This window comes from Desmodus rotundus, chromosome 2 (assembly GCF_022682495.2).
Source record: "Desmodus rotundus isolate HL8 chromosome 2, HLdesRot8A.1, whole genome shotgun sequence".
NCBI classification, from domain to species: domain Eukaryota; kingdom Metazoa; phylum Chordata; class Mammalia; order Chiroptera; family Phyllostomidae; genus Desmodus; species Desmodus rotundus.
The window spans coordinates 46904539-46925546 of NC_071388.1; the positions used below are offsets into that span (position 1 = coordinate 46904539).

The window sequence follows — 21008 nt, forward strand, 5'->3', positions numbered from 1 at the left end:
TTGCTCAGGGCAAGATCAGGTGACAAGGGAGGGTGGGGAATAGGGGTCAGGCTGGTTTTGGTCAAAAACTACTGAATACTCAGTGGGGTGAGGGCAGGTGCACTCGTAAATCACCCATCATGAAATGGGCAAAAACATTGAGTCTTCAAAAAAATTCCTGAAGCCAAACACAGCCTTCCTCAACACCAGCTAGTGGGTTCCTAGAACACTCACCTAGCGGAGGAAGCCTGTAGTACAAGGAGCCCACCCTCCAGAAGATAACTCTGTTTTTTGGGTGCCCCTTCGTAGAGGTACATTTTATGATGAGCTGGTAATCCCCAATGCCTGCCTTTACCAGGATATAACACATTTAATTCCTTTTGCTTTTGCCTTGAGCATTTAGCCTAAATAAGGCATCAAGAGGGTTTGTTTGTTCTGCCTTATAGTTTCTGATCAAACGCTTCTTTATGAAAGATCAGGTGCCAAAGGGGCGATTTGACTCTGAGCTATATTTTTTATGTCTACTTTCTCGAAAAGCCAATTAGAAAAATCAGCTCCTCTCAATGTATTCAATCAGCAGCAGGCATAAAAAAGACTTAGATATTAGAAACCGTATGTGCTGGTAAACTCCAGGCAAGTCAGCAGTGTGGTAAGTCATCGATACAACTAATGTTGTTTTGGGGGAAATGAGCAGATATACAGCCTCTAGAAGGAAGGAGCATGGGCTACATACTTTAATAAGAACATTGGAAAACTGAAATATGTTCAAAAGTGAATAACCTGGCTTGTCAGGGAATTTTTAACCTAGTTCAATGAGGAATGGTTGAAGGAACTAGGTGTTTGTCTTGTTGGTGTTTAAAATAAAGAGAAAGAGATTGAGAGATGTTCTATAATAAAAAAAATGATCACTGTGAACATTTGAATAATCTTTAAGCACCCCTAACATTCTATTTTCTTAATAAAAACATTTTTTTGAGAACTGCTGTTTGATAATTCCACTGTATAATAGGAAAACTCTTTGAAGTGCATCCTTTGGATTTTTTCCCTTTAATCATCCCAAAAGGACCCTCATTTCTTAGATTCCTACTCTACAGCAGGTACAAACCATTGTGCCTTCCACGGGGCAACCAAGACTCCTGTCCTGGGCCCACACTGTTGATAGCCCTCCTTTGCTCCTTATCTAGCTGTGTCTATCCCCAGAGGGTGAGGCACCCAGAGGGCCAAGGGCTTTGCCCACTCACAGCCCATGGCCCCTTGTGGGCTACTTGTTAATAGGACCAGAGGCAGAATCACCTGAGAGTTTGCTTGAAGTACAGAGTCCAGAACCTCAGGACCCACTCCACCAACTGAATCAGAATCCATTTTTTTAACAAGGTCCCCAGGTAATTCAAATATATATAAACTTTGTCAAGCACTGTTACAGACCACTCTCTGGGTTTCTGAGACCCTAGAATTTTCTGTTCAAGTTGCCCTACTTCTGCTTTGAGGCCCTGTCTTTCCCAGAGCATGCCATGCTGCCAATGGACAGGTACTTGGCCTGAGGTTACCATTTGGGGAGTGGGCCTGTGTGGATGGAACTTGGAGATGTGGCTGCTTGTTCTCACTCATGTATACAAAGCTGCCACCCTAAGGCACTGAGAACCAGGCCTGAAAAGCAAGAGGGAGGATCCCAGCTCTCTATCTGTACTGTTGCTCTGGACCTGGGTGGTAATATAAAGTTCTGTGGTAAAAGCAAATCTTAAGTAAAAACAAAATCATAAAACCCCAAGCTCATGTGTTCACAAAACAATACTATTGCAACATGAAGATAAATCAAAATATCAAGTAAACTCTAGCTCACTTACCCCAAAGCTAAATATACGAGCAGAATATAGGTAAATCAGTTGTACTTCAGGAATGTTTGAAAGTTCTTAACTTTGCATGTAGTTTAGTATTTCACGCCACCTTCTTGCTTTGTGTCCCCCACCCCCACTCCTCCACCAAATTTATGATTTGGCAGTTTTTGGTAGATGCAAAGGAAGTAGTAGGAATGCTAAGAGTGTTCAGAAATTTCTTCTCTTCTGATTTACTTTCCAGAGCTCTGGTAAAAGAATGCTTTCAACCTCTGCTGAGAGCAAGCGGGCATTCTACGCACGGCCCTATGATAGTTCCGCTAAGTAGGCATCCTTATTTCCGTTTCTCGAATGAGGAAGCAGACTGGCAGGGTTATAGTGCCTTCTCCAAGACCACATAGTAAAGAAAGGCACTGAGATTTGAGCCCAGGTCTGCATCCTCTAAACTCCATAATTTCTTTCATTATATCCAAGTACCTGAAAAATAACATGGGTTTTTGTCTGAATTTCACCTGTGACAGGCAGAATACAGTCACTACGGAAAGAGATGGAGGGGACCACTGAACGGGCAATTCTTGTTGAACAGTGTGAATGGCCTCTGGCCAAGAGGGAAAATGAAGTTAATTGTAGACTACATCTGTGTGTGGAAGTTACAAATAGACATTTTTGCTTTGTCCACATAATGTATGGTATGCAATACCACAAATAAACTTCCCCAGGAAATGCTCTCATAAAACATTAAGGGAAGACTAAATGTGTATCACATGTAATCTTTTGAAAATCTTTTCCATTTAAAATTTTTTTTTCAAAGAAAAGAAAGCCAAATGGTCGCAGCTTTAGGAGCATGATCCACGGAGCTGTGTTAGGAGAAAAGAGCTGTGTTCCTTCTCTGTCGATGAGAGAGCCCTCTGTGTCTTTTGCCTTCCTGGGCAGCTCAGGCTATTTGCCAATGGGCCATGAAGAGTGGGACCAAAAGTTTGTGGTAACTGGTAATTCTACTCACCCGTGCATGTATTCCAGACTTTCTACTCTCAGTCTCCCCTGAGATGAGAAGAAATGGAAAGCAATGAGATTCAGAATCATGTTCTTCTCAGAAGCTTTTTATCTTTTTCTCTCTGGTTTTTAACTTAGCTCCTCTGTGCCTGTTAAAACTTAGTTATTTGGAATGCTTAAAAGTAACTTGCTTTTCAGAGAGGAGATGAAAACTTACACACATTCGAGGGCAATGCGTTTTGCCAGATATCCTAATTGATAATAGAGGGAGTTAGCTCAGAATTGTTTCCTTTGCAATGGTAAAAGGAAACCATTTTGTGGTGTTCCTCCTGAGATGAATTCCTGGTATTTTTCCTGGTAGCTTTGCAAGAGTCGCTCTCTCCTCTCTGCACATAACAGCCTTTTGGCCCTGAGGGGCCCTGCTGTAGACCTGTCAGGCCAGCATCTGCAGCTCATGCTTTCAGAGAAGGATCACAGACTTCCTGCGTGCAAAAGCACAGTCCCCCTCTCCTGGGTCTTTCTCTAAAAGACTCACTTTACACATCTCAAAGTTGATAAAGGATTCCCCCACCCCCCTTAAGCAACCATTTTAAGAGCTCACTTTTAAACAACTGAATTCAGAAACGTAGACTGATGAGAATAAAAACAACAGTCACATCAGTTGGGCCTAAGGACTGAGTACTTTTATTTTGTTTGACTTTATTTTATAGTAAAGTCCCTGAGAAAACTGTTTGACCATGTGCTGAGACAGATACTGTGGGGGCAATGAATATGATTTAGATGTGGACTGAGTTCTTAAACAGCTCACAGTTCATTTGATGATATAAGATAAGTATACAGGATTATTTCATGTTGCTGAAATGATCACAGATGCTGTCAGACAGGCTCAGCAAGTTGAATCGTTTGCTTGGAGCCCTGAGGAGTCATGGTTTTGAATATTGGAAATGAACGCTAGAAGTGTACTTGAAAGGCTGGGAATGTCAGGCTGGGGAAGTTTCTGGATTTTATAAGCCACTGGAAGTCTCTTTAGGTTTTTAAGCTTGTTGGATCAGCACTGTGGAGAAAGACAGAGGGTATATTAGTTCAGGTGAAGAGAGACTACAAATAAAGATGTGAACTCTGGAATTAATTATGGGCTCACTGGAAAACAAACAACTGGTTGGTGTAAATGTTTCTTTCCTTCCTTGTCCTGTACATCCATAGGGTACCATGAACTTAGGAGGGGCAGTGGAACCAGAGAGACCTAAATCCTATCCCCAGCTCCCCTACTTACTAGTTCATGGCTTTGGACCTCGGTTTCCTCATCTGTAAAATAGAGATTACTGTGCATTTATGGTAAGGACGAGAGGTAACAGATGTAGAGCCCTTAGCACACTGCCTGGTGCAAATTAGTCCTTGCTCTGATTATGATGGGTGATGATATGTTAAATATACTGTTTGTCATTTCCATGTAAAAATAGCACATGCTCATTACAGAAGGTAAGAATTTTTAAAACAAGAAAAATAATCCTATGGTATCGATAATGTTAATATTCTCATGTGTTTCTTTCAATCCTTTTATATGATTTCCAACAGGGTTAGTGCTGTGTAGGTGTAAATGAACTGGAAAGGGAGCAGCTGCTTTACCGTTGTTTTTCTTGAGATCACCTTTTCCTGTTGCCAGGTTTTCTTTGATATGTGTAAGGGGAAGAATTGCAGCTAGACTAGCTAGGCTCTCCATCTCTCCTTTCTTTTCCACTACTGCAGACACAGTCCTGCTCCATACCTCTACTCTGAGCACCGCCAGGTATAGACAGCCTCCGCTAGCAATGCCACTAAACGTCATCTTGTCAACCAACCCTCAGAGCTCTTCGACACTGATATCTTTTGAGTAAAGCTCAGGGCTTTGGAAGAGGATACTTAGGTAAGAATCTTGCCTCTGGACCAGAAATATCTGAGCATAAACCCTGGCTTTCACTAGCTCTGTGTCTCTGGACATTTCATACCATTTTCACAGAAACAGCAGTTTCATGAAGAAGGATGAGATAATGGATGAGAAATCGTTTTGCATGCTCTAAGTCGCTATCCAACACCCACGTAGAGAGTGCCTACTATTTACCAGACACGGTTAGAGGCTTGACATTTTTAATTTGTCTTATCCTTTATATACCTGTGTAAGACAATGCCACTAATTTTATTTAACAGAACAGAAAATTGAAGGGCTGTAAGATTGGGAAGCCTGCTAATTCAGTTAAATAACAGCTGCAATTTCAATCTGTTAAAGGTAAAATTTATCGTCCATCAAAATGTTCTCCTTCCTCTTTCTTCTGCTATCCACACCATTGCCACCCAACTTTTGACTTTATCCTCTTTTTTGTTTGACTCTAGGCTTCTTAATGACACCCAGTAGGAAGCCCACACATGGTTAAGACTCAGCCCTGTTAATGGCCCGGAGACCAAGAGGGCATCTGGCTTAGCCACATGCCCCACTCACCTCTATACAGTTACCCTTCTTTCTGTAATTTTGAGTATAGCCATCAGAGACAAATTTCCTTGGCTAATTAAACTAATTAAACTGCTCTCCTCTGATTACCGACTGGCCTCTCACTAGCTTCCATGTCAGAATTTGGCTGCTCTAGACCAAATTCTAGGCTTTTACGGTCCTGCACAGCCAACACCAACCCCACCAAGTTCAGTAGCTTTCTTCTGACCTCTTTCCCTCCACCCTGCCACTCACACTGTAGCCTAACTGAATATAAATAAAATCATGGTAAAAATATAAATCAAGACACATACACTGAATTTTTTCTGTCTCTACCTAGCCCCCCATCCCAAACTGTATCTTTGTTCTTATGAATTCCTCTGTCTTCAATGCAAGGTAGTTGGTGCAAGGTTGATGATCAGTAAATATGTATTGAGTGAATAGAACCTTCTTTGATACCTTCAACTGTAAGGGATTTTTTCCTGCCTCTGCCTCCTCATTACAATTTTATTCAGAGAAATTTCTTTGGACTTCACAAAAGAATGCTAGTAAGGATTTGCCAACAATGTTGCTATGCAGAATAATTGTTACATATCGTGGGAGTTACACACTAAAAGGTTGGAAAGGGGATAAGAGCATGAGGCTCCTTTTACAGCATTTGACAATGCCAGTCTACCAGAGCATGACTCTAAGGAAGAGAAAGTTTTACGTCATCCCCATCAATGGAAAGGAGGTTATGAGTTCTAATCCTGGGATCATGTTTGTTTCATTTTGGCAGATATAACTCCAATGGATCTTCTAAAATATGAGCATTTAGAAGCCCAAAACTAGAAGAACCACATGGTTTCTTTGATATAAAAATTGTTTACTATCAACCTGATTGGATTAGCTCCTCATTTAAATGGAATCTGTGAAGTCAAAGCTTTCACTATAAAATGGATACATTTCTCTTACAGGAAAGGAGATAAGAAAGAGGTGTTGTTGTTGTTTAATTATTTTACCATGACTCCAAGGGTAATGCATTCCTACTCTCCCTGTCAGTAAGAATTCAGAAAAACAAATGAGAAGAGAAGCTACTGGAGTGTTGTAATGGAACACTGACAGCAGCAAGAAATGACAGAATGATGGTGAGGGCAGAGAAAACTGATATAGGAACTAATAAACTTAGCAGCCAAGAATCTTTCAGAGTTTGGGTAAATAGACTTACCCTTCATATGCGATAGTTGGCTTTCATAAAGGAAAGCACTGGAATATAGGAAAGTATTATGAGGGCTTTGAGTATTAATCTAAGTAACTTTCTAGATTTCAGTGTCTCTATCAGTAAAATGAAGGAGTTGAAGAAGTAGGATATAAATGATTAACAATCAATCCCTTCCAAGTCTTCACATCTGGAGTTTGTGGTGATTTTTATTAAACTGTAAAAGAATTAGTTATTTTTCAATATGATCTGTTTAAGAAAGTAAGTATTTAAGTTTTAGATTGACTTCAGTTCAAATAATCCATTCATACCAGTTCTGAAAAATAAAATATTTCTGTATGTTATTTCACTAGAACCTAAAGGTAAGTAATCTTTGGCTCTCATGAGTCCTAAGTGCTAGATTTGTGCCTAGTTGGAGTGTCCTCTGGAGTGTCCTAATCCGATGTCTCTGTTATTTTATAAAAAGGGTGTCTTTGTCTATTTGGGCTGCTATAACAAAATACCAGAGCCTGAGTAGTTTATAAGCAACAGAAATTTATGTCTCACAGTTCAGGAGGCTGGGAAGTCCAAGATCAAGGTGCTGGCAGATTCAGTGTCTAGTGAGGGCCCGATTTCTGGTTCCCTTATGGCACTTCCCTGCTGTGTCCTCACAAAGTGGAAGAGGTGATGGTCTCTGGAGTCTCTTTTATAAATGCACTAATTTCAGTATGAGGACTCTGCCCTTGTGACCTAAGCACTTCCCAAAGGCTTCACTTCCTAATTCCATCACCTTGGCCATTAAGATTTCAATATATAAATTTTGGGAGTACACAAACATTTAGACTGTAGCAAAAGGAAAGGAAGTCCTAGAGACATTGAAGTCCTAGAGAGCCCAGGTCTAGGCTACAAAGAAAGTACATCAGTGCTAAAATTAGATTCAAGTTTTATTTCTGAATTTTCAGTTCAAGGATCTTACTACCATAACATGTAACATTCTAAGAATGGAATAATATGGCAATCAATCTCAGAGGCATCCTAACTTACTCTGTGAATTTATTTATTCATTGTCATTAAACAAGGATTCATTAAGTGATTGGTATGTATATAGCAGTATAAGAGCCCGTGTTTTAGTCTAAGTATTTACTGGGGGTCTGCACACACACACACACACACACACAAGCATCCTAACATTATGAATCACAAAACCTTAGGTTGTACCTTTGGTTTGGGCCTTAGTCTTCACCTTAGCCCCAAATATGACCACTTCTAGGACAAGCACATCTAAAGTCTCCCAAGCCAATAAATATATGTTTTAGATTGGATAATTCCAAACCCTTTTTATAACCCTTGTATATTCACCCTCACTTTCTTTGCATTCTGCTTGTGGCTTAACACTAGGTCTTTTTTTTTTCTGCAGTTTAAAATTGTTTCCTCTTCTAGGAGAAGAACAATCATGTCAGCAGCCCTCTGAGAATTTCTCATATTTATCAAGTTACCCTAAAGTTTTAGGTATAACGAGTATAATAAACATTATTCTGGTCTTTCAGCACAGATATTAATTAATTGGGACTGAAAAGGACCTTAGAGGGGATGTAATTCAATTATTTGTTTTTACTGATGGACCCCTGGAACCCAGAGAGAAGTCAATGGCTCAAATTATCCATCCAGTGGCAGATCTACTCTTTGAACTCTGACCTCCTGACTGTTCCTCAGGATTCTTACCATGGTACCAACTGCCCCTGAATTCTCTATTTATGAACACTACTGACCTAGTTTTACTTTATCACTTACCTCTTCCTCAAGTAATACAACCCATAGAATTTCTTGGTTACCCATGTCAGTAAATAGTTAATCTCACTGAGCCCAAGGCCCTGGAAACTTCTGGGAGGCAGCCAGGTGAGCAAAGAGAACAGATAAAGGCAGCACCTGCCGATGGGTTTGGAACAGCCTGGGGATATGGAGAAAATGTAAACACATTCTGCAAATCTTATTGTCTGACTCTGTGCCAGCGTCTTTTGGGTTCTTGTCATGGAAAATATTTTGTCTGAGGTCATTCAATGAGCAAAGAAGCATTGAATACCATCCAGGGTGCCAACTCAGTCCCCCCTTTTGTGCAGATTAAATAAGCAAGGGACTAACATTTCATGGGCCTAGAAAGCCCGCCTTTCAACAATACAGGCTGAAAGGAGACATTAAGAAAATATATTGTGTTGTTCTGAACTGCTGTCTCCCCTTCGCTGCCCTCCCTCCTCCCCTTACCACCTCCCTCTGTTTGCTCACCCATACTTACAAGCACACGCCCTGCATTTAGAGCAAGAGTTAATGTCTGTGCTTCCTCATAAATCTTGCTTTGGTGCCTTGAGCTATGTTTTTAATTCTGTGGTGGAGCTTTGAGATTTGAGATGTGTAAAAAGGAGGGGGCAACTGACGGAGGTAATCATGGAAGCTGCCATTTCTCCTTCCGGGAGCCTGGCATCTTCATTCAGCTCTTCTAACAGGTAGTTTAATGCCTCAGCCCAGCATCCATGAAGGCCAGGATGGACAGAGAGTGGAAAGTCAAAGGAAAGGAAGTTGGCTATATTGTGCTACAAAAAAAGGATGTGTATCTTCTCTCCAAAGGAAGCAGAATGTGTGTGTGGAAATGAACAAATTAACCCAGACTGTTGACTGGCTGGCCTATTATTCTAGTTCACCTAAAAATGATTTCAAGGAAGGGAGTCTTTCCCAATAGAAAGAATTTTTTGTCTTATTGAAGAAAGTCTGACCTCTGTTTAACTTGGAGCTCCTTTCTGTGTTATGAAACCATATTTATTTTTCATGATTGGTCCTTTGGCACTTCTACAGTATAGAAGGCAAGTCATCTTTTGGGATGTTATAATGGTTTAAAGTAGTAATTGCTTAGGCCTTCCACCCTGCCAACAATTGTGTTTGAGTAGAATTCTGAGTCTGAGTCACTGAGTAGAACATGTAATTAACATGACTGAAGGAAGAACTCTGATCTGTGAAAATTCTGGTCTTCAATGTATGTATCTATAAAATGAAAGAATTGGAAACACACTCTAAGGGACCTTCCAACTCAGACAATCTAGGATACTAAAAATCTCCCACTCCTATAAACCCCCTTCTTCCATTAAGTTCTTATTTGTCCTTATGGACCACTTCCTCTACTTCTATACCATTCTGTGAGATTTTGATGTCTACCAAAAGTGAAGAATAAGAAGTGGGAATAGAGGCCAGATATGGCTGGTTTTCTCGAGGATAGAAAGTGGGAACAAAATAAGTTGTCACTGTAACAGAGTGAAATGCTCAACCTCTCTGACTCCATCTTGTTCAGTCCTGCTTTGTTTCCATGGCCTTCAGGTAAATAACTTCGTGCACATAGACATGCTAATCATCGAAGGAATTCTGCTTGCAGCTTGGGTTTTACAAAAATAACTCCCACCAGAAAGTGCCTCTCCCGAGGAGATAAGAGAAGTATGTATTGTTTATCAAAGATTTGCGGGTACCTCTGACTAGACTCACATCAACTAGGGTCAACAGACTAAACACAATCTTTCTCGGACCCCTGCTGGCACCCAGATATCTGCACTTGTTAGTCACCTCTTAACCCTTCTATTTGCTCCTTCTTTGACATAAAACAAGCCTGAACTCTTTACTTTCTTAAGATAGATTTAAGGCACCACTAAATCCCCCATCATTTCAGTTGTTGCCTTCTTCATCAATAAACCTTTCCTTACTCAAAACTCTAATGTTTTGAATTTTAGCCTTTTGAAACACCAGGCACATGGACTTTAGACCAGAAAGACAGGGAAAATGCTGTTTTTCTTTCTCCTTTTTATTCTATTCCACTAGCAGTTCTTGACTTGGTGATCTGTTGAAGCCTGGTCAAATTCTTTATATTATTTCCTGTTAACTTCATCTATTTCTATCAAAGAAGTTTAAAAAATTGCTATGAAGGTTAAATAAAATGTAAAAATATGTAAACTTTGTATGTGTTTGAAAAAAACATGAAGTTTACATATTTTTACATTTTATTTAACAGTATACAATAAGCATTATGGTACATACTAGCACTCAATATTTGCTAGATGACCATTGCCTTATAACATACAAAACATTCTCTCATCCATTATCTTCTTGTTTCTTATAAAATTGTTGCTACCTGAAGATCGGAAAGCTGGTGTGAAATGCTCAAAGACAAAAAAGACAAACCACTAGTGTGGGCCTAAGACAGAGGTGTTTGTTGCCCAACAGAAGGCACAATGGTTTTTACCCACTGCAAGGTAGAATCTGTGGAAAGAGGGTTCTGTTGGGATGATTAAAGGAAGAATCCAAAGGATGCAATTCAAACAGTTTTCTTTGCTTAAAAATTTGATATTGTCATTCTGTACCTGGGACTGTGTCCACCCTTTGAAAACTTGACCATAACAGCTCAGTGGAAAAGACCCAGTCTTCTTACCCTGATGACATAACTTTTTAATTATTACCCCTTGATTTCCAGTAATACTTTATTTTGCTACAATGTCAGAATTGCTAATATTGAGTGTATATAAAAATCTAGAGTTCCATTTGAGAGACATTTTCTTTCTGACCTTTAGCTAGAATTCCTGAGCATGCTTTTTGCCCACAAAAGGTGGCAGGTTCCTTAGGGCAATTCTTGTAACTCTGTGTCTAATTGGAAATAAGGCTGTGTTGTGTAATGGCAGGACCTTGACTTGGAATGTATGTTGTAACAATAGCCCAGAATGGTGAAAATACACCTAAAAGAAGTTTTAGGAAACTGTGGCTCTTGCTAATCTGCTCTGTTTGTAGTGATGTATTGGGAAATCCCTGGTCCTTTCTGAGTCTCAGTTTTCCCACTTCTAGAAAAAAAGACACTGGGTTATAGCTTCCAAGAGACTTTCTAGCTCTGACATTCTATAGTTTATAAGCCTTAAACTACTATCCCTCCATACTGGCTGATTGGTGCTTTTGCATGTTTGTGAAATAGCATGGTAGGTACTGAAGTTGCCTAGAAGTGATGGGACAATAGTTAGTGTAGCCTTTGTAGCACAGGATGTGTTCTGCTGGGGGAGGGGTGCTAATTTGATGCCTCTAGATTAAAGATATAACTCAGAGGCTTTTTATGGGTCCTCTATCCTTGACTGGCTGAATGCTAATAGCATTATAGCTGTATATATACTGGCACAGAGTTAGTGAGGCCATGGAATGTTACCATATGGAGACACTCTAAGAACATTTGGGGGAAGTGAGATTTAGAAAAAGAAATGTTTGCTCCTGGTCACACAGCATTAAGTATCAAGACCAAGACTCTAACACTGGACTATCTGACGTCCTGTTCACTGCATTTTTACTCTACCTCACACAATTGCTCTCATGTAACACAAGTAACAGTTTAATAAAACATTCCTAGTCATAAAGGAGTCCATATTCTCCACAATTGCCCTAGTGACACTTGACAGATGAGAGGATGATAGAGTTTCATAGTATTCTGGTACTAAAGGCTTTTCTGAGAAGCAACACCTTAGTTTTACCTTTGGAGAGACTATTTAGTTCTAGATTTGTCTTTCCATTCATTACCTGGAGCTCAGGCAAGAGGAGTGGCTGGACTTGTATACTTAGAAGTATATTATATGTCTGAGAAAGGTCATTGCCATACTCAAATTGATTGTCTGTTTAGAAATAGGACCCCTCTTTAATTTCATGCTTAAGCTTCATTTGGGGTTTCCCTAAAATGAAATAATATAAAGTGTACTTACCAATCTATCTTGGCATATTTTCATCCCTTTTGGATAAAAGTAAAATTGCACACAGTACATAAATTGACATATGAATCAGTAAATAATTCTATTATACAAGCTGTTTTAATGTACTCAGGCCAGAATGCTCCATTAATCATCATGTATAGAATATTCACTGAGCTTTGGGTTTATAGCCAAGCCTGGAAAAAAATGAAGAAAAGTACAGGGTGTATGATAAAGTATAGCAGCTGAGAAGGTGAGGGGCTAGAAAGGGAACTTTAGAGGTATGTACAATATTTTCCTTTTCTTCCTCTTCTTTTTTTCTCCTTCCCTTTGCTTTTCTTTCTGGGTAAAGGATTAAGTACAAAAAAAAAGGTTAAGTGTCAGCTTTCGTATGTAATCATCAAAAATCTGAAAATAGGGCAGCAGAATGTGCCAGTCTCTTTTCTTAGTTTCCTTTTGTAAAAAGCAGCTCAGAGACCTGCCAGTTGAAAGAGAGGTGTTATATGCTCATGTGTGAGATGGTGTTTATACACATCTCTACATGAATAAACATTCAGAAACATAACAGCATTCCCAAAGGAATCCGTCCTTAATACAGGAAGTCACAGCTTTGCGAAGAGACTACAATTAAGCTCCAGTTTTTCATTCTAGATCCCAGGATTTAATTTCTAGAAGAAACAAGACCTCTGTGATGTTCCATGGGGCTCTTTAGAATCACAGGCACCTTAGTTTTAAAGCTTGTCAAATGCAAAGTTCCTGAGCTTGTCTTCACATTCAGGGATCTCTTTGCAACCAGAGATGTCTAAAACCACTAACCATAAATTCTAATGAGCACATGCAAAAGAAGAGGGCACAGAAACTACAATTTTGTCATTCAATGTGCCCATATTCCTCTACCACAAATTCCCTCCCACCACTCCCAAGATGATTTTCTCTTGCTCTGCTCTTGGGTTTACCAGATGACCAGGCCAGGACTCTACCAAACAGTGGCTGCCTCCTACATGCTGTGGGTCAGGATGGTGAATTTAGTGGAAAAGGGCAGAGAGAGTCTCCATAACAGCTTTGACATGTTTGTTGCTGAAATTTGGCTGGATGGAATGTATGCAGAGAATAGAGAATTGTGAGTTATAGAAGTTGAGGTCGCAGAATATTTTGAATTAGTTATCCTTCTTAAATATCCTATATACCTTCCTATTTGAGAATCCTGAGGTTTTTCTTAGTTGTTGCTTGTATTTGTGGCTCTGTGGAAATTGTTGTCATCTGCCTTTTTCTCTGAAATCATCTCCCAAACTTGTCTGTTTCAGTTCCTGTCCCACCACCTTGACCCTTCCTTCTCCCTTTCTCTTTCATCCCGTACCATCAGAATGTTGTCATGAGTTGAGCGGTCCAATGTGCAGCCCTGGCATCTGTCCTGAATACCGGAGTCCCATTCCATTTCCAACTAGGCATCTTCACATAGAATTCTTAATCACTCTTTGAACTCATCATTTCTGAAAGCAAATTCATCCTTTTCTTCTAAATTCTTTGGAACATTTCAACTAGTTGATAGTTAAGCCTGTTATCTCAGCAGCAATATAAAGCCTTACTGAGATATTCCATTCCTTTCCCACCCTTTCCTTTTTGCTTTAATCTAATGGAAATGGCTCATATAAAGGAAAAATTCCTTTCTTGTAGGAGACAAGGAGAAGGACTTAGGATCTACTGGGGGAGTCTGGAGCAGCAATCTCTATTGTCCCGTTGGAACCCATGGTCCACTGAGGTACCTTACGCTACATTCACCGAGCATCCTGTGAGATATACCAGTGAGAAGTTCCTTGAACTTTGCAAGGTAGGAAGTAGTTTGGAACTCACTCTTGGATTAGCTTTGCTGGTAAAGTTTTATGTTTCTAAAGCATGTACAGTTAAAAAAATGATAAGATACAACCTAGGATTTATATAGATAAAAAGTAAAATAGGTTTATATAAGTATTTTTAATAAACAATGAAGCTGTATTATATATGAAAAAATATATAATATTTACAATAACCATACCATGATGTTTCTTCCTTACTAATTTCATAGCAAGAAAGTATAGTGTAATATTGTTTACAAATTGCAATATTTATATTTGACTGTGTTTATTACCCACAAGCTGCATATAATTTTCTATGTATAATTAAATTCTAATAATTTTATTCAGAAAAGCATGAAATAGTGTGAAGTATGGCTCTGTGGTCATACTTAAGTCACTTTTATCTTTGGGTCTTGCTAGTCTTATCTCTGAATGGAAATAATAAAAACTGACCTTCCTCCCAAACTCAATGGACCATTACACAGTTAAATGAGATAATGTGTATAAAAATGTTCTACAAATGATAAGTCAGTTAACAATATTTTTATGTCTTTAAATCTCATCTCATCAAATAGATTTTAAATTTATTGGTTGCAGGGAGAGTCCCTTTTCCTATTCTTTCTTCTTTCGCAAGGAAACTTAAGCAGTGCCAGTATGCTACAACTAGTCTAAAACGGTTGGAGCCATACATGCAGTGAAAAGTCAAACTGTACGTTTTCAACAAAACTAGATACACACATGTGAATACAGGCCTAGGAATTCTTGCCTTCTCTGTCCTTCCTATGTTTACCTTTATGTGCTGGCATTCACCTCAAAATATCACAACTCTTCATTTGATATAAATTCAGAACATGACAACCTGCATCTAAAGTCTTCTGTGGTTAGATGACTTACTTTGTATTTCTCGCATTATTTGAATATACTTAATTAATCAAATATACGTGTATGCATGAATAAATATTTTAAATTGATAAGTCCTGTATTCTAAAAAGGATTTGAGGAAAAATATATGTTGTTGGAGACTGGTTGGGGTCTTTAGCCTTATTTATATACAGATGAAGTTGGCTCGAATCCTTTTCTGATCTCAGGAAAAGTCAGTGGTCCTCTAGAGGTTTATGTAGTCAGTCATCCTCAGGGGCCTATGGGCTCAAGCTTAACCTCTGGCTCTAAGCTATTGCAGGCACTAGATTAGTTCACTGTATGAATAATGTTTCTACTATTTCTGGAGCAGCAATCTCTGTTGCCTCTATATGTCACAATTCTATTTACAAAACTTTGACCCAAGAATCAACATCAGCCCCTGGCCTGACTCTTTACTGCCCAAAGTCAACAAAACAAAACAAAATGAAAATGAGCAAGAATAACATAACACTTATACAAAAGCATTTATGTGAAGGTAGACCCACTGAAGGCTTTAGGGAGAGAGAGTGGAAGTTTATATCATAATAATGCCATAAACTTCAAATGGAATATCAGATCTCCATGTTCTAAAAGACCTTATTAATGATAATATTCTAATGCATTATTCGATAATTCTTTCTTCCCCTATCTTGTTCTTGCCACACCACCAAATTCAGTTTTATTTTTTCTTAGTAATAACACAGTATAGTTTATCTGTTCCTTTTTTAACACCTGTTATTCTAACACAAGAACTCAATAATATAACTTCCCAAAGCCATTCCCCACCTTTAAAAGGAATCTAGTTCTAGCCTTTAATATAATATATATTTTTGAACTAGTAGTAATTGTATTTTATTATAATTCAAAATAATGCCAACTTAATAAATAAATACTAACAATAGCCTTCATTATTACATTAATCACTTCCTGGCCCAAGTTTTCTCTTGTTCCTTATACCTGGTGCGTTAAGTACTTATTCCTCGAGTGTCCTTTACTAAAAGAAATTTAAGGTGAACAATTAAAGAACAATTTCTATTAACTACAGAGAAATGCCACTGTATTACTCTAATACCTGTTAGTACTTTGTTTTATTCTGTTACATATAAATACAATCAAATAATTTAAGGAGAAAGATAAAATCTAAACTATCAAAAGGGGGCTGGAATAATTAAAATTTTCCGCAAGCCCTCCTATTATCCAAAGTTGAAAGGGAAACGTGATGTTCATATCACTCTTGTGGGATAGAGGTTAGAACAGAGCACGTGTGTGTGTGTCCACATCTGTGGGTTTCAGCATGAGGAATGGTCAGCTAATTGGGTGGTTTTCATTCAGTCAAACTTTTTGTGGATCTGTTAGATATGTTACTTTTAAGGCTTTTCTTCATTTTTCTTCCAAAGTATTTTTTTAATTCCTGGCAAGAGTCTGGTGCTCCCATTCGCCAAGCCATTTCTTAATTCAAAGACCACCCCAATCCCAACTCTCTAGGAAAACAAGTGATCTCCATCTAGGATGTAAGATGATGAGTCTCTTATCCAAATCTTAAGTCTCTTCATTTTTCTTTTGTTGTTGGTTTTATGTCACCATATTATTTATGTTCAGGACATTTTCCCAGATTGGCTTTGATTAAGTCTCAGTTATATTAAACTATATTAAACTAAAAGAATAAATAAGAAGAAAAGATAATTTTTGGGACACAGAATACCTTTTATAAGAACATTGTGGCATAACATGAGATGTTAAAAGGGTAAAATAAACTAGTTTTTCCATTCCCTTTATGGGTACAACAGGTAAAAATTAAAGAATATGGATGAAATTTTATAACTAAATCAAATACCTGAAGTAATTTAATTTAACAAAATGATTATGGCCCAGGAAAGGGAATCATGGAGGGCTGAGTCACATGAAGTAAAAATCTTCAAATTATTTACAATATAATGGAGTAATTTCTTATGTAAAAATATCCAAATTTATTTTTACTCAAAATCCTTTTTTTTTCTGTAGCTCCTGGAAGCTCTTTATTCAACAAATGTTTTCCGATACCTACAAAATGCAGGAATTATGACTATTATTAAGGATACAAAAATCAATGGGATAAGACTCTTTCCCTTTGTGGACTGCATTGCTTAATAGAGGAGGCAGAGAAAAATGCAAAGATTTTTAAATGAGTACCAATTGACTGAAACAGAAATTTGGATCAAATGAAGAGGGGTGGAGGCAAGGGCAGGTAAAAGGCGTGTTCTCAGACAAAGAGTAATTCAATTTAGAGGGGGTTTGATCCTATATCTTCACCATCATCATTTTAATAGCTCAAAAAATATAGGGTAGGGCAAAATTAGTTTTACAGTTGTTCATATGGAAAATAACACTGTAATTAATAAATAATAATATACGAGTAAACTCTGTGCTGTGTATTCATAACTGTAAAACTAATTTTGGCACACTCTCTAGGTAGATGAGATGAGCTTAAAGTAAGTTAGAGGCAGTAGGAATGGAGAGGAGATGAAGACATTTTGAGATATTCAGAATATAGAATCAATGGAAGTAGGTAACTGACAGGATAGTATAGGTGAAGAAGAGGAAGATTTCAAAAGTGACACATTTTCAGCCTGGGTAAATGGTGTTTCCATTAATTTAAATGGGGAAAGCTATAAGAAGAGTAGTTTTGGAGGTTCAGTTTAGGATCCGAATTTGAAATGTCCATGGAACATGGGGCAGAGTTTGTTGTAGGGCAGTTAGAAATTTAGGCCTGAAGCTCAGAAGATGAAGTTGAGCTGGTGACAGAGGTTTCAGATTACACATTGAATCAAAATTGAGTCGTGGGGTTGATTGGTTAGGAAATTACTCTAGAAAAGAACCTTCGTGGACACAAATGTCATTCAAATTCTAATTTATATTATCTTCTCATCTCACTGATCTAAAAATCACAACCAAAGTTATGCAATAATATGCCAAAAAACATTTTTAAAAATCCATCTCACTACAGCATTTCTACAGCTGGCAAATATGATGGACAAATGGTCTCTTTCCAGACATTCTTGCTTTTCCCCAAGACTCCCCCAACATTTTCCAATCTGCATGCACATACTTTGCATTATTCATATAAATAGTTGTGAAAATATAAAATAATACTTTTTGGCATTGCTTAATTATTATAAGACATGAACATAGTCTCATGTAATATTATGTAATTATACTTTACGTTTATTGATTATAGCTTGTATGTTTTCATGTAATTCACTAACAAAACCCTGTGAGATGAGAACGGCTATCTCCATTTTAAAAATGAGGGTACCTAGTCCTGGCTTGGCAGCTAAGTTTGTAAGAGCATCATCCCAATATGCCAAGGTTGCAGGTTTATCCCAGGTCAGGGCACATACAAGAATCAACCTATGAATGCATAAATAAATGGAACAGTGAATCGATCTCTCTCTCTCAAGTCAATAAATAAAAATTAAATAATAAAAATTAAAAAAATAAAAACCAACTTACTTAGAGTGATTGAGTTGACTAAGCTATTGCAATAAAATAGCTCTATTTCTACACCAAACAATTTGCTAATATGCAGATAAATGTATTTAAATTTGATGGAACTCTTTGTGTGTATTCATATTCATTGATGTGATATGATATAATGCCATATTATACATTATGACCAGTCTAAATTACCCTCCATTATTTCACTAACTTAACATTTGCAATTTGTAGTGGTATCTTCCCTCTTTTAATTATTGACTTGTTGGGTTCTTGGAGTGTGGAGAGTCTTGCTCTGAGTGACTAGTGAGAGCCCAGAGCTGGTCGATTAATAGTGAATGGGTCACGGAAGCTCTACAGCCAAATTAAAGTGATCTGCTTTCTAACCCTTCTTATTCTTTTCTGGCATTGCTACCTTTCTTTTTCAGGGAATTACAAAAGTGAATCAATGTTTTAGCAATTAAATGTAACTTTACATCCTTAGCCCTTTCATTTTCCTTCACTTCAATTTAACCAGTGTTCATTGAGTCCCTACCTGGTATCGAACACTACGTGCTGACAGTGTGTTAGTAATCTGGGATACCAAGAAGAATGAATCAGATTTTGCCCTCCAGATACTTACAGTGGAAAGGGAGAAGGCAAAAAAGGTAATCAACAAATTATAATTTTACTTTTTTTAGTCCTCACCCAAGGACATGCCTGTGGATTTTAGAGAGAGGGACAGGAAGGGAAGGAGAGAGAAAGAGAGAAGCATCACTGTGAGAGAGAAACATCAATTAGTTGCTTGTAGTATGCACTCCTAGTTATGTACCCAGGCTGGGAATCAAAACATGAAATTTCATTGTATGGGCAATGCCACACCAGCCAGAGCACAAATTATAATTCAATGTGCTATAAAACCATTTGTAGAGGGATTCACAAGGTTTTGTGGGAGCCCAAAAGAGGGAACAGATAAATCTAAAAGTTAACAGGTGAAATGACATTTGATGTGAATCTCAAGGTATGAGTGATTTAAGCATCAAAAAAGGTCAGGTAAGAAGTTTTAAGTAAAAGAAACATGATTAGAAGCTGAAAATTAGGAAGTTATATGAAATGTTGTTGGATGAAGAAAGAGTTCATTTTAGCTAGAGTTTAAAGAGTGTGTGTATGTTGATGGGAAAGTTGAAGAAATGGAAAAGGATGAGGATGCAAATTAGGATATATAGAAACCTCTCTTTTGTAGGAAAGAAGCTTCTGCTTCAGATTCCTTTTTCTCTCTACATACCTGGACATACCCACAGTCCTGGTGTCTCCATAAAGATAATTCAAAATAAAATGTGAAAGGGTGATACAGACATTTTGTCCAGCTGTGTAACTTCCCAAGTGATTTCCAGTGTTGTATATTGGATGGACTTACTGATTCCCAGCATGCTTCACTTTCTGCATAGGGAGACTGAAATTTATAGCCTGAAGGCTTGGAAAACCTGCTCACTGAGGAATGTGGCTGTGCAGGCATGAAACCAGGTCTCTTTACTCAGTGTAAACAGGAAGCAAGTGATGGTTGTAATAAGGAAAACTGAGACATGGGGCAGTGAACTGCTGGCAGACAGCACCTGAAGCAAACCAGGTGCCCAGCCATTCAGCTGGTAAACAATTGTTGTAAAGTCAAAAACATTCAACACTCCCTACCTCCCCAACACAAACACACACACAAACCGCTACACCTTGCCCTAATCACCATACAGCCCCTGTGTAATCGGAGTTGTTAAAATTTGACCTTGTGATTTTGAGACTGGAATAAAAGAAGGAGCCAGGGGTGGGTGTATAAAAGCTTTTAGAGAAAAGTATGTGGCTGGTGGCATTCATATCAGATGACACTGCGTTCTTGTCACACAGACTGAGTTCAGGGGCTTGAAACGCTCAAGAGCCAGCTTGGGGACTTGGCCTTTTGTTTGCCTCTCTTTCAATGTACTGCTTGTTCTGTCTTCCGGCCCCTCCTCCTTTGAGCTGGTTCACTGAAATGACTAGAAATAAAGTGCATCTGACTCTAAAGAAATGCCAAGTTCATTGAGTATGAAATAGTGTCATCTTTTTCTTTCCAGCATTTAGATTCTGAGGCCACAAAGGATCCTCATGAAATGAAGCTTGTGATGGGGATTGGGGAGGCATTCAATAATCTCATTTGCCAGATATTTGTTAATCTATGAAAAGGCATCTGGACTCTCCAGAGGGTTCTGGCAATAGAAATGTTGAGATTAATTGTACTTTGGCCTTTAGGAAATCATAGTTTGATGATGATGCTGATGATGATGTCAATGAGTTATTGACAATATTTATTGATTATTAGCAATAGGTTTCCTTAATGGCCTTTTCAATATAATTCCAAATTCCATTCTTGTCTCATTTTACTTCCCCAACCCTTCCTGAAATACATGAATTGGTGTGTACACACACAAGGAGCTTATATACAAACTGTTTAAATTTGTTTCAGCCTTACAAATTATGAGTTTGATCCTATTAATAACCATATTTTATAGAAAAAGAACAATGAAATTCAGAGAAGTATAAACTTCACTAAGCTAGTGATTGCCATATTTGCCACTTAATACCAGATCTGTCTGATTTCAATACTCAAGTTAC

At 38.2% G+C, this 21008-nt stretch overlaps 1 protein-coding gene across 1 annotated transcript in view; it reads left to right on the plus strand.

The window, feature by feature from the left end:
- The window catches only part of TPRG1 (tumor protein p63 regulated 1), a 132410-nt gene that overhangs the window by 99891 nt on the left and 11511 nt on the right, over positions 1 to 21008 (plus strand). Inside the window, exon 5 of the mRNA XM_024561007.3 lies at positions 13861 to 14014. Coding sequence (XP_024416775.2) covers positions 13861 to 14014 — 154 coding nt within the window. The remainder of the gene's footprint in view (positions 1 to 13860; positions 14015 to 21008) is intronic.